General features: G+C 48.2%; 1 protein-coding gene across 1 annotated transcript in view; it reads right to left on the reverse strand.

The window, feature by feature from the left end:
• Window positions 1-5,047: 5,047 nt before the first annotated feature.
• Rcsd1 (RCSD domain containing 1) overlaps window positions 5,048-14,330 on the reverse strand; it is a 60,042-nt gene continuing 50,759 nt past the window's right edge. The window contains exons 5-7 of the mRNA XM_032915538.1: window positions 13,758-13,961; window positions 12,166-12,885; window positions 5,048-6,381 (exon numbers count right to left, since the gene is read on the reverse strand). Of these exons, the coding sequence (XP_032771429.1) occupies window positions 6,349-6,381; window positions 12,166-12,885; window positions 13,758-13,961 (957 nt within the window). The 3' untranslated portion in view covers window positions 5,048-6,348. The remainder of the gene's footprint in view (window positions 6,382-12,165; window positions 12,886-13,757; window positions 13,962-14,330) is intronic.

The raw sequence follows: 14,330 nt of genomic DNA on the forward strand, positions 1-14,330 counted from the left end.
TCTCTCTCTCTGACTCTCTCTCTCTCTCTCTCTCTCTCTCTCTCTCTCGCTCCCCCCCCCCACTTAATGCTACTAAACTTCTCTGTATCCCAAGTTCCTATATTCAAGGCCAAACTGGGCTATATGACTCCTGTTTCAAAAATTATTATTATTATTATTATTATTACTATTATTATTATTATTCCAAAATTCACACACAAAGTTAATTGAAACAGGACAGGAAGTGCAGTCTGAACCATGTTGGCATTGAAGAACAATAAAGGGCAACCAGCAAACATATCATTTTGCTGGCTACTGTCCTTCAAAGGCACTCAACAAACAAAATAGATACATATGCAAACACATGTCTGAAAATGCTCGTGAATAATAATAAATGACCCATTTGGTAAATTTATGTATGTCTTGTATGCAACCTAAAGAAAGTATACCTGGGAATATTTCTGTGTAAAAAGTATAGTGACCAGGCATGTTGCCACCACAGAGGCAGAAGCAGGTGGCTCTGTGTGAGTTTCAGGCCAGCCACGGCTACACACTGAGACCCTGTCTTAAAAAAAGAAAAGGTCACATTGAAATACTAATTAACAGTCTTACAAACCGGTCTCTCAAGAAAATAGCCCAGTGAGTCTTGTTAGAAATGTCCTGTTCCCCATCAATCATTTCTGTTTTAACTAGAAAAAGATCTGCCCATGTAGGTTTTGGAATAGTTGAACCTGGTGCTTTCATAGCATAGCAAGTATTCCTCACTGTGGCCAGATCCTTGGTTTCATTCAAGATACATGGTTTCTTTAGAAAACGGGGGTGGCCCAGTGTCACCAATGAGAAAGAACCACCATAAACCTGGCATGAAAACCTGGCTTACTTTGGAGGGGTGCCCATGTCCTGCACCATTATCTGTATGGATTCTCCAGTTAAACCAGCCACTCCCAGCATAACCAGCATTGGCGTTTGATCTCCCAGAGGCAAATTGCTTATCCTAAGCATAAGAGATTGATGTGTCTAGTTCTCTTTCCCACTCTCTTCATTTGTAAACGTTGTTTATTCCTTTCTTCCATACTGATTAAGGCACCTATTTTGATAAAGTGTTGAAAAGCCTCCACACATTCCTGCAGTCCTGGAGTTGAGCCTGCCTGGAATTGACATGTGGTTTTCCTGATAGTTCCTAGGCACCTCATATGTTCTTTTGGCTAACACCATCCAATTTAACCTCTGATGCCTGGTCCGTAGCAGGAGCATTTGTAATACTACAAAGGAGAAAAGTTGTTCTCTCACTTTCAACAATTATGTCCCCATCTGGTTTTAGATGACTCTCAAATTTGTCATGTCTTCTATCCAGTTATATTTTGGAGTTCATTACCCCAGGAAAGAGGCAGAGGGATGCCGGACCTGGATTATGAAAGAACTGCTGTCCAGTGGTCATCAGTACTTCCCACCAGGGATCCTGCAGTCTTCTTTCTCCTCCTCCTCCTCCCTCTCCTCCCCTTCTCCTTCTCCTTCTCCTCCTCTTCCTCTGGGCTTTTTTTTTTTTTGTTTTTCTTTTAAGATTCGGGCTAAGGATGTAGCCTGGTAGAGCGCTGGCAAGTACGCATAAAACCCTGGATTTGATGCTTAGTCCCTTATAAACCAGGGGTGCTGATGCATGCCCGTATCCTAGCACTCAGGAATCGGAGACAGGAGGATTAGAAGTTCAGGGTACTGAGTTGGAAGCCAGCCTGGGATACTGGAAGAGTCTGTTTCAGAACAAAGCAAACATGCACGGACTAAAATTAAGATAGGAAATATATTTTAAATATACTGTTTAAATTTAGTTTTATGTTTGTATGTGCACCATATATGCACAGTGCCCATAAAGGTCAGAAGGTTGTAAGCCATCATGTGGGTTGCTGGAACCAAACCCGGGTCCTCCACAAGAGCAGTAAGCACACTTAACCACTGAGCCATCTCTTCAGCTCCAAGAGAAGTTACATTTTTAAGCTACAAAGAAGGCAGGGCTTGTGAAACCATTCATTTCAATACGTCTGTTCAAGAATGGATAGGGACACAGCTAGAGGCATCACAGAGCAGCCACTTCTGTGTCTTCCACCACGTGCTTTCAGAGGTCATCAGTAAGACAGCTCCACCACGCCTGGGAGGGCAAGCCAGCCTTCGTGCTGCGAAGTGACTAATGCCACCCAACTCCCTGGATACTCAAGACAGTCATGGTTAGTTTCAGGGGTCCTGGTCCCCGAAGAAACCATTGTTTTCTTGGAGGAGAATGAGTTTCCGAATATTAGTAATGATCTTTGACTAGTAACCACAAATTCATTCTAGAATCTAGTTTTTAAGTGCTTGTTAAAGGGTAATTCAGTCCATTCAATTAAAAAGTGTTTTAGTGCTCTGATTACATTTATACAATGTGTGTGTGTGTGTGTGTGTGTGTGTGTGTGTGTGTGTGTGTGTGTGTGTGTGACATACTCATGCACCTTGGTATATGTGTGGTGGTCAGAGGACAACATGTGGAGCTCAGGTTTCTCCCTCCACCATGAGGGCCCAGGGGCTTGAACTGGAGTTGCTGAATTTGGCAGCACATCCTGTTTCCTGCTGAGCTGTCTCACCAGCCTCAACCCACTCGTTCTTTTAGCTCATAAACAGAGGTAAGGTTATTAGGCTGCCTACTTTCTGATAGTTTCTTCAAGTTCCTATGTAAAACGTCCCGAAGAGCTGGAGTTGTTCATTAATCACCTGAGAACCCGGAAAAGTCAGAGTTGATCTCCAGCTCCAAGACTGTATACCTGGCTTTTCTTGAGAAAGAGCTCCAAAATCGGCAGGTGTGAGATGACCAGTGGGTGACTATGTTGCTCTTGCTTTTGTTCTTGGTTTGCTTTTAAACAGCCTCGTTATTTTTCTTAGCCTGGCCTCGAACTCACCAAGTAACCCGGGTTTGCCTTGAACTCAAGATAACCAATCCTTCTGTGGTTCTAGGCAAGCACTATACAGACTGAGCTGCATTCCCAGCTCATCATGACATTAAACTCTTGTTTAATCTAACTGGAAAATAATGCTGTCTTCTAATCATGCGTTACTCTTTACTTGACGCATATTTAACCACTACCTAGCTGACAAGAGCCCAGGCCCAAACCTGCATGGCTGGCTTTGTTGGGGGTGATCTCTATGCAACAGTGGCGTCATCAGCCCCTGTGGCTTCTTATGGTCACCTAGTGCCCTTTCTAGTTTTCTGTCATCTCAATACAAGAGAGAATCAGCTGACAGGAGGGAACTTCAACTGAGAAAAGGCTTCCATAATATCCAGCTGTGGAATTCTTTCTTTCTTTCTCTCTCTCTTTCTCTTTCTTTCTTCCTTTCTTCCTTTCTCTCTCTTTCAAGATTCATTTTTTATTCTCTCTCTATATATATACGTATATATACACATATATACATATACATATACATACACACACACAGACACACAGACACACACACACACACACACAGACACACACACACACACATATATATGCTGTTGCTGTCTTCTGACACACCAGAAGAGGCCATAGGATCCCATTACAGATGGTTGTGAGCCAACATGTAGTTGCTGGGAATTGAACTCAGAACCTCTGGAAGAGCAGCCAATGCTCTTAAGTACTGCCAGGGCTCCAGCTCCAGGACATTTTCTTAATTAGTGATGATGTGGAAGGGTGGAGCCCTCCTCCATGGCCTCTGCGTCAATTCCTGCCTCCAGGTTCCTGCCCTGTGTGAGCCTCTGTCCTGACGCTGTTCAGTGACAACCAATGATAATGCAAGTGTAAGCCAAATAAATGCTTTTCTGCCCAAGACGCTTTGGTCACAATGTTTCATCGCAGCCATAGAAACACTAAGGCACCCATTTAACTAATTCTATGTGAAGGTGAGCTTCTCTAAACCCAAATATTGTTTCTAGGCAAGCGCTGCATGCCTTTGGTCCCAGCACTCAGGAGGCAGAGGCAGGAGGATCTCTATGAGGTTGAGGCCAGCCTGGTCTATACAGTATTCTCCAGGACAGCCAGCACTGGAGAGAGACCCTGCCTCAATGCCCCCCAAATGTGGAGTCCTTCCTGTCTGCTATAGAAGTGCAGCGCTTGGTCTTGGCTGCTTCAGAAAGGGCAGCAAACATCGCCAGAGGACAGGAAAATATCTGCCCTGTAGGACACACGACCAAGAGGATTCTTGGGACTAAAGAGCCCCTGGGAATGGAATGGGCTTGAACGAGAACAAATGATGTAAGCAACAGGAGCTGGGATTGCAGGGTGGACAAGGGTACCTTTGGCACCATCAGCCATGTTCCTATGGTGTCACAATGTCACCACATTTCTTTCTTTCTTTTTTTTTTTCTTTTTTTCGGAGCTGGGGACTGAACCCAGGGCCTCGCGCTTGCTAGGCAAGCGCTCTACTGCTCAGCTAAGTCCCCAACCCCATGTCACCACATTTCAAAGCTGCTCATTTCTCATCTGCTACTGTGTGCTCAGAGCCTCTAGGAGAGCACAGTCTCCTCTTTATCTACAGCCTGCCCTTGCTTCTGTGCATCTTTCCCACCACACAATCATAAGCTATTCACAACTGCCACTCCCATGTCCACCGTGCAGTCCCGTGAGTATGGAAACAATCCGCTAAGGTACACAAATAAAATCGCGTGTTCCTCAGGGGGCAGACATCTCTGGTGACAGATAAGTAAGTAGGTAGACAGTATGCAGATTTCAAATAAAATGTCTGGCATAGACGTCCCCATGAATTCTGTTAAAGTTCAAAGCTTAGTATACAATATTGTCAGTCTTGACCAGGTTGAACGTTTGCGACAACTTACAAACCACTTTGAAATTTGTTTTGAAAAATAACGTGTCCCATATATTAACACTATCTTGGAACTAGAAAACCTGTAAGTCGGATGTGAAATTGTGGCACCACCTGTGGCACTGCCCTTCTGTCTGTGAGAGTGTTTTCTGAAGCCAGGGTTGATGTGCTCTAATGAACTTCCAGGAAAACCATCCCTTTTTAGAGTACGGATCTGCACCTTGAGACACAGAACTACTGAATTCAGAATAAGAACCAATCCCGAAGACTCAACATTTATTTAGGTTAACAATTCTTCAGCAGGAGTGCATGGGGAGATGGATATCAGACTGACCCCCATCCCTACAAACCCTGTTTTGTCCCCAGACAGGATACTAAGCAGGACTTCCTGATGAAAACGGGGTGACGGCCCCAACTCATGCTTCCTGAGTCTGGGAGAAGAACTCGGACTTGGAATTGAGAAATGCTTACTGAGAGCCAGGCACGATGATGCGTACCTACAATCCAGAGGCAGAGGCAGAGGGCTCACTAGTTCAAAACCAGCCTGGGATACATAGTAAGTTGAAGGCTACATGGTGAGATATATATAAAAAAAAAATCAAGATCAAACAAACAAACGCTTCATAGAGAAGCTACGAGGGAGGATGCTCTCAGAAGGTAAGTTGTGCTGTGGACACTCAGCACCCGTCCCAGAGGTTAGCCAGTTTCCTGTTCAAGTGTAACCTTGTAGGAGAGTTGCAACCAGTGCTTGGAGGAGGCAGATACTGTTGCACCTTCAGGGGGGAAATGAAGCACAAAGTCACAATGTCTGATACCCTGCCTTTCTGAGGGAGTTCCTGTAACAGGGCAGCCTGGGATGGGATGGACCAATCACTTCCCTTGTTCTCATCATTCCGGCTGTGGGACAGGGAAAGTGCCTGCCCTTGGAGCAGACAGGAACAAGATTTTTACATGTTTTAATAAATATCTTGCTTCGTTTTTGGAAACTGGTCAGCTGTTTCCCATGTGGAGCAAACAGAAAGATCATAGTGAGGGCTGTGATACCTTTTCAGGTCTCTGGAACTCAGAGGATTTTATTCTCCACAAGGCTGTCTTCTTTATCTACCTAAAATTGTTTTTTTTTTTTTAAGTTACATCTGAGAACCATAAAAACGTTAGAACAATAGAAAAAGACCGTAACTTTACACAAGTTCAACAAGAGCCTAGTTGGGAGGTCGGCTGCAGGAAGGCCTGGGGGGGCAACAGGAAGGCCAGGATTGCCGTGGAGTAGACACCACAGCAAACTGCTTTAAATATATTTAACTCTGAGTCAGTGCATCGGATGGCGCAGACTCAGGTTGACAAAACTCTACTGTCCTCAGCTCTCGTCTCTGACAAGGCTTGGTGTAGCCTACGGGAGACAATCTGCCCTGCATTCTGGGCTGCCTCCGGATGCTCGGTGTGTTCCCCTGCTGCCGCGGCTCCATCAACTGCTACTGCTGCTACTGCTGCTGCTGTTTCCAAGGAGATGTCTCCAGTGGCCCCATCACTGGTACCCTGAGCTCTTCATCACATTCGGGTATCCTCCACGGGGATGTCTTCCTGTGAACAGGGGGAAAAAGACACAACAAGTTCAGCAGAGCTCCTCGAGAATGTGGGATAAGGAAAGACACTCATGAGGTAGGAGTGAACCAGCAGACTGATGTAACTCTTCTCCCGCCCATTTAATCTCCATCCAACTCATGGGAATTAGGTGGTTCTATTGATTCTATGTCATAGGTGAAATGATTAGGGCACCGAGACGGAAATGACTCTCCAGGGTTACACAGCTAGCAAATGGTCGAGTTGGGACTCAGTCCCAGGGGCTAGAGCTTGAGCCCCACCGGCTACTAAACCTTTCTTCGAAAAAAGCTTTGCTTTCCCCGCTGCCTCTTCTCTTTCCCACTCCATATCATCCTTCTTGAATCACCATGCAAGATTTTTGGCAGCAGAAAGAGTTGAAAGAACAGACTGTCCAGCTGGAGTGATGCAGAGGGAGAGGCCTGGCTGTGCACGAGGTCTGGGTTTGGTCCCCAGCACTGCAAAGGAGAAGTAGCAGACCACCTATGTCGATTGAAAGGACGACACAGGGGCTGTTGGTCCAGTGCTCACCCAAAAAGATGCCGTTGTGTCCTCCTGTTCTTAGGAGCTCATTTCCACCAGTTTTTAGTTGGTAAATAAACACATCGACAGATGTGCCCAGGGTGGGCCATCCCAGTGAATGAGACTTTTAAGTCTGTAGTGTTTTTGCTGGGGTTGTCGTGGATGCCCAGGGAGGAGGCGTTAGAGGTGCGGTGAGAGGGCTCCCAGGCAATCATTATAGCTGGGCCTGGTGAGCCTAAACCCGGAAGTGTGAACTGAGTTCCTTCTAAGCAGTATCAAGCTTTTGGGGGAGCTCGGTGGCTAGCAGAGCTGATTTGAGGAAGAGAAATTTGGTGCTTGTGTACGGGGTGGGTCTGAGGACCAGGGATTCAGAGGGAGTGAGCTGTGATTGCAGACACAAGGAAGACACATGGCTGCTGGCCTGGGAAGGGAGGAGAAACAGATCTTGGGGAAGGACAATTGTGTGGACCGGGTTCAGGCGGAGTGTAGGGAAGGTGCCCCAACGGGAACCAGAAGGGGTACGAGGCTCCAGTGGTGAGATTCAGTGACCCTCGAATTTCCTGAGGGGAAGGAAGAGGAAACAGCGAACCCAGGCAGGGGAATGAACTTTCAGATAAACATTCACAAATAAATACACAGGCTCTCTCAGGATGTGCATCTCCTGCTGTGGAAGAAAAAATTTCAAGACAGCCAACAGAGAAAGCAAAAACTGATAGGAGAAGCAATCAAGTTAGGTGGTAAGGAAGGCCATCCACATTTAGGGTTGGCACATTAAAGTGCTGGATGAATCAGAGACATCCCCGCTGCCTTTTGTGGATGTGAGTCTTTGGCAAACTTAAGTGTCTGGTCCAGTGCTCCTGCAACCCTGGCTGGCCGTTGGCTGGATGTGTGCATGAGGATGGCCTTGACCTCTGCTCTGCCTGTGTCCACCTCCCAAGTGCTGAGACTGTGCGTGTCAAGGCACTTGGCGAGCGCTTCCTTTCCTTGTCTACAGAGTCCCAAGTCCTACGACCCGGATGTCCAGACATGTTGGAATTTTTTAGCATAAGAGGTTAAATTATTTGTAAGGAGTAGGAGGAAGTTAGTCCCTTAGATCACACCTTACATTCAACACTTATGTGCTCAATAGTGTGTGTGTGTGTGTGTGTGTGTGTGTGTGTGTGTGTGTGATATATACAGGTTCACACGATGCGTGTCTAGATGTAGAAATGCATATAGATGCACATTTGTGTGTAGAGACCAAAGGCAGATGTTGGGCGTCTTACTAAAGGTCCTGTCCATCTTGTTTGTTTGTTTGTGCAGACAGAGTCTGACTGTATATCTCTGGCTGTCCTGGAACCAGCTGTATAGTCCATGCAAGGCTTAGTCTCAGAGATTCTCCTGCCTAAGCCTCCCAGGGGCTCAATCAAAGATATGCACAGCCATGCACTACTTTGTCTACCTTTTGTTAAAAACATCATATGGAGGATCTGGGTTTAGATCCTCATGATTGCATGGTAAGAACCCTATGGATTGTGTCTGCCCCCCTGCCTGCACCCCCTGCCTGCCTGCACCCCCCCTGCCTGCACCCCCTGCCTGCATTCCTCCTGCCTGTATCCCCCTGCCTGCATCCCATTGCCTGCAACCCTCTGCCTGCACCCCTGCCTGCATTCCTCCTGCCTGTATACCCCTGCCTGCACCCCCTGCCTGCAGCTCCCTGTCTGTATCCCCCTGCCTGCACCCCCTGCCTGCAGCTCCCTGTCTGTATCCCCCTGCCTGCATCCCTCCTGCCTGTATACCCCTGCCTGCAGCCCCCCCCTTTCTGGAAGAACACCTTGCTCCATCCTTCCTATGAGCTTCTGTCTGTTGGCAGACAGACCATGCTTGTTCTTGTTTCTGCCACTGCGTTTTCCCACTTTGAACCCGCAGTCTGTCCCACAGTGACAAGGACGATTAATCAGTGCTGACACAACGAGTGCAACTGGAATTCGTGTATTTGATCAACTGATTTCTATCAGTCAAAGCACAAGATGGGCATTAGATTGGGAGTGGGAAACCACTTGCTACTGTACATTGCCTGTTTCTGCCAGCCCCAGGAAAGACCGGGATAGGCATGGGTGCCAAGCGATGTGCCAAGGGACCTCGCAACTACCGCCTCTGGGGAATCCTTTTGCCCTCGAGTCTGAGGCATTCTGACTTTAATCTTCAGTGAGGTTTGAGAGGCACCAAAGAAGACAGGAAGCAATAGCCCTCACAGGTTAGACAGATAATTCACTCGGACTGAGGTCCTTCGTAAAGTTTATTCTGATGAACAGGGACCTAATAGGTTAGCATTGATGAAGCTGTCCTAGGACAATGTCCAGGCCCATGGTGCCTTCCCTTCTAAAGTCAGGAGGGTGGGCTAAATAGTATTAAAGTTTTGCCTCTCAGTGGTGGGGGGTGGATGGGGTGAGGGTGGGGAAGTGGGGGTGAGGGTGGGGTGGGGAGTAGGGTAACAAGTGGAGAGGCAGGGAGAATGAGGCTCTTCTTTCTCTGTCTGAGCTGCTATTTGCAGGGAGAGGGCTTTTGAGGAGTTTGGTCCCCTGGCCAGGGTTCTCTGGGTTAGGAACACAGAGTGTAAAAAGCAGGCGAGAGGACCAGAGAGCCTGTCCCATAGCACCTGCCTGGGTTCCCTTTGAAAAGCCACCCTTTACCCGAGGTTCTCCAGACACAGCCAAGTCCTGCCCACTCGGTGGCCCAGGAGACTCTCACACCTGAGGACCAGGAGATGCTGCTGTCTGGAGGCAAAAGGAAAACAGGGGCCTCCCGGCCCGGGCACATGACCTTGGAGCCTCTGGCAGAGGATCCCTTAGATACAAAGAGGACTAAAGGTTTGGGAACTTAGTGTAATCTTCTGGGGATTCAGTGGAGTGTCCAGGTTCCAGAAGATTCTGAACCTGGTGACTGAATCTAATTTAAGGAATGCTCAGTTAGAAAATATTAAATCTGTCCCCCTTCGGGAGTCCATGCGACATTCTCTTCTCACATGCTAGTACATCATGAGGCCTCTGGGAAGCCTTCAGAGCACAGCAGTCCCTCCTGTACCTGCTGTTCTATCATTATGAGCCACTTACTTTGGGCCAAGGTATTCTCATCCCCCTTCAAAAATCCATCCACTTCAATGACATAGTGGCGCACATCCATCCCAGTACCCAAGAGGCTAAAGCAGGAGGATTTCCTTGAGTTCAAAGCCTTTTGGACTAACAGTGAGCTCCCGGTCAGCTGGAGCTATAGACTAAGACCCTGTCTCAAGAAACTAATGAGTTAATTAAAAACTATTCATTCTCTCTACACATGTTATTAAAGACCTACCACATCCCCGATCCTACAGTAAGTTCTGGGATTATACAAGGAAGGAATATACAAGAGCCAATCAAAATAAGCAGGAGAGGAGTTGGAGAGACGGTTTGGTGGTTAAGATCACTTACTGCTCTTACAGAAGACCTGGGTTTGGTTTCCAGCACCCACACGGTGGCTCACAACCATCCCTAACTCCAGTTCTAGAGGATCCAATGCCTTCTTTGGCCTCCATAGGCACCAGGCATGCACATAGTACATATGCAGGCAAAACATGCATACACATAAAATGAAATGAGTACACCAAAACGCACAAAAATCCAGGAGAATGACACAGTGGAGTTATGGGCGAGGGGAACTCTGGAGTGGGAGCAGATTCCTTTGCCTGAGAGGTCACAAGACAGGCTTTAGGGAAGAGGTCACCTTCATCTGAGACCTGAAGGATGGGCTGGAAGTGGTCCCATGAGAATCAGAAAGAAGAGTGTTCTCACCGGAGGGGGCTGCGAAGACATAACTCTGAGTGGAGAATGAATGTGGTGTGCTGCAGAAAGCAGAGGGCAGATGGCTAGAGCACAGCTCCGGGGAGAGCCAGGGCAGGGAGTGTGCGTCCATCCCTGCACCAAGTTTGATCTTACTTGGAAAGCAGAGAGCTACAGATGCAGTGCAGGATTTCACAGAGAGGTCACTCTGGCTTTAAGACATGTCCTGCATCTGAAGACTGGTGGCTTGTAAGAGAAGGGGAGGAGACCGGGGACACATAGATAAGGGGGAGGTCACACAGCCATGGTGACAAAGGTGACAAAGAGGAAGCATCTTCAAGCCACGGAAGGACAGGTTCTCTTTTGGCCCTCTAGGGGGCCTCAGGTTGTCAACATCTTAACTTTGGAGTCCCAGTTCTGATGTTTAGGACTGTGAGAAAATACATTTCCATTGTCTGCCTGCCTGCCTGCCTGCCTGCCTGTCTGTTTATACGTATGTGCTTATTTACATATTTATTTATAGGCAGAGTCTTTAACTTTTACTCAGGCTGTTCTATGTAGCCCAGGCTAGCCTTGAATTTACGCTGGCCTTCCATTTCACACCGAGTGCTGGGATGACAGGCAGGAGCTGCACGGCCAGTTCATTTCTGTCGTTTTAGGCCACTGAGCCTGTGATGATGTGTCTGGAAACCCTAGTAAGAGAGGTGAGATGTTTTGCCAAGAGTGGATCCCGCCAGCCAACTAGCCATCGGCCTACCCACCTTTTGGTTACTGGGTAAAGAACGAACCCTATCAAGGATGGTAGGAAGGCAGACAAGAGACTACCATAGTAGGATGCACATGGTGGCTGAGGGAGGGACCGGCTGACACAATGAAAGGAGAACATAAAGATGGGTGGACATCGTCAGGAACAGGCAGGGGAGGGGCACTGAGTTTTGGGAAACTTCCAAGGGATTTCTGGGATTCCCCTAAGGTGGAAAGGTGACTTTAAGGGGAATTTCTGGGAGCTAGTTGAAACAGACAGGCGGCCAGCAAGGTTCAGAAAATGTGGCTGGACAGATGGTCAGAGACTGTCCTGGCTCCCTACTCAGATGTGACATGGGATGTTGACTGTGACTGCGTGATACCACGCAGAGCTTCCTCTAAAGACACAGCTCTGAGGCCATCTGGGCTTGGAAGTGTCCCTGATGTCCTACCCTACTCTCCACACAGACTCTTCCTCTTCAGGACCCCAAAAGCAGCACCCTGCACCCCCTCAGTACACACGTCAACATCAGTCACTGCTTCACTGCACGCGTACCCAGAACACGCTTCCCTTTCTTGCTCTCACAGCGGCGTCAGGCAGTCTCAGTCAGCATCGGGTAGGGGACGGGAGACTGGTGACTTTGCATACAGAGCTGATTGGGGCAGCTCTGGTCCTGATACCTTGTGAACCATCAGGGCCACTTACCGTGGAGACTGCATTCTCACTCTGGATCTCATTGCTGGACTCTCCCGCCAAATGGTCGGCCCCTGGGCTGCCGCTTGGCTCCAGAGGCGCCTCCTCCTTCTGCTTCGCTTCCGGCTCTGGGACAGTGGTACCTTCCGCTTCTCCAGAAGAAGTTTGGAGGACCTTCTCCCTGACCGCTCCCTCCTCGGGTATATTTGCATCTGGGCGTTTCTGTCCGAGCCCATCCTCTTCCTCTGTTACCCTCTCCTCAGAGGCTGTCCCTTCTGTGGCCTTCCCAGTGTCTGTGTGCTCTCCAGGGGCTGTCTCCTCCCGTGGGCTTCCACACCCATTCTCAGCCTCTGGGCTGCAGGTTTGAACCTCTGGATGACCCTGACTGGCTGTGTCTGGAGTCTGTCCAGCCTTCGCTCCGGCATTCGCCTCCTCTGGGGTCCCGACCAGCTCCTCTGGCTTCTCTGTGCTGCTGCACGTGTTCCTCCTCCGTGGCTTTTCTGTAGACCTCAGGGTTCCTTCTACCCTGTCTGCCCCGGCTTCCTGGTTGGGTTGGGGGGACCCGGGGTCCTTGCTCTTGCTAGGAAACACGTCATCCCCATTTTCTTCCCTGGCACCGTTTTCCTGAGATGGTTCCACAGCTCTGTAATCTCTGAGGTCCCCACAGTCCGACTGAGACCTTCGGAATCGCCGCGAGGGAGGACGTCTTTTTATTGAGCCTCTAGTCCTTACCTGGAAGAAGATATGAAGAAATATTATCTTAAAATTTTTAGAAGGGGGGTTGGGGATTTAGCTCAGTGGTAGAGCGCTTGCCTAGCAAACGCAAGGCCCTGGGTTTGGTCCCCAGCTCCGAAAAAAAGAAAAAGAAAAAAAAATTTTTTTTAGAAGGCCAAGAGGAGGACCATGTGTGCTGAAGGAGAAAAAAACAAAACAAAACAAAACAAAACAGAAAAAACAAAAAACAAAAACAAAAACAAAACAAACAAACAAAAAAAAACCCACTACAGGTTCGTTTAGTTTCCTAGGAGGGTGTAAAGTTCTTTGCTGCTCATTATAAATCAGAATCTAGAGCAGTGGTTCTCAACCTGTGGGTCACAACTGCCACAGGGATTGCATATCAGGTATCCTGCATATTACATTATGATTCCTAACAGTAGCAAATTTGCAGTCGTGAAGTAGTAACAAAATAACTTTATGGTTGGGGGTCACCACATCCCAAGGAACTATATTAAAAGGTCACAGTCTTAGAAAGTTTGTAAAACGACTTGGTGAGCTGCAGGAAGATGGAAATGTTTTCCTTCTACCAACAAACGTGCAGAGACAGTTCAGTGAGCAAAGCATTTGCTGTGAAAGGTGACCATCCGAGTTTGGGTCCTCAGCACCCACGTGAAAGACAAGGGAGGCAACCTTTGAGAGTGCATTCCTGTGGCTGGCATTTTGAGACAGCAGATCCCTGCAGCTGGCAGTCTAGCCTATGGTGAACTCCAGGTTCTGTGAGAAGGGATCCCAAACACTGCAGGTGATGTCTCTTTGCAATAGTGGAAAGTTTGAACACACAGTGTAGTCTCCTCGGCAGACCACAGTACGAGGGAGCCATAACTTACCTTATTGTAAGAGGGCAGGTGAGTACCTTCCGGAGGCTGGTCAAAGCTCACAGGCACCTCTTCTGCCTCACCTGGGTGGGATCGGATGCCAGGGCTACTGGGTGTGGAAGGGGGACTGTGAAATGGCGACACCATGGTCTTGAGTCCGGGACTTTTGGGTGAAGCCCCAGGCAGAAGAGCTGCCGGATCAAAGGCTAAATTGGCCTGTCAAGAAAGGGGAGACGATGAGGGCTTCTGCTGTGTTACTTCACTGGCTTCACAGCTGGTTGACGATAGCTAACGGGAAGCTTGTGTGTAACTCCCCAACCAATTATCTGCTGTTTCTTACTCTATGGCTGTTCTGAAAGCATGGCCTACCCATACCCAATACCTAGCTCACAGTAGGCTACCTTCTTGGATGCTCAGATCATGATGAAGTGGATTCTGTATAGACACTCCCAACGAGAGTGGAATAGCCCTGGCCTGTTATAGTGGTGTTTATGCCTTTGATCCCAGCACCCAGAAGGCAGAGGCAGGTGGATCTCCATGAGTTTGAGGTCAGTCTGGGAGGTCTAGGCAGCTGGGGCTACATAG

Source organism: Rattus rattus, chromosome 10, assembly GCF_011064425.1.
Source record: "Rattus rattus isolate New Zealand chromosome 10, Rrattus_CSIRO_v1, whole genome shotgun sequence".
Classification (NCBI taxonomy): domain Eukaryota; kingdom Metazoa; phylum Chordata; class Mammalia; order Rodentia; family Muridae; genus Rattus; species Rattus rattus.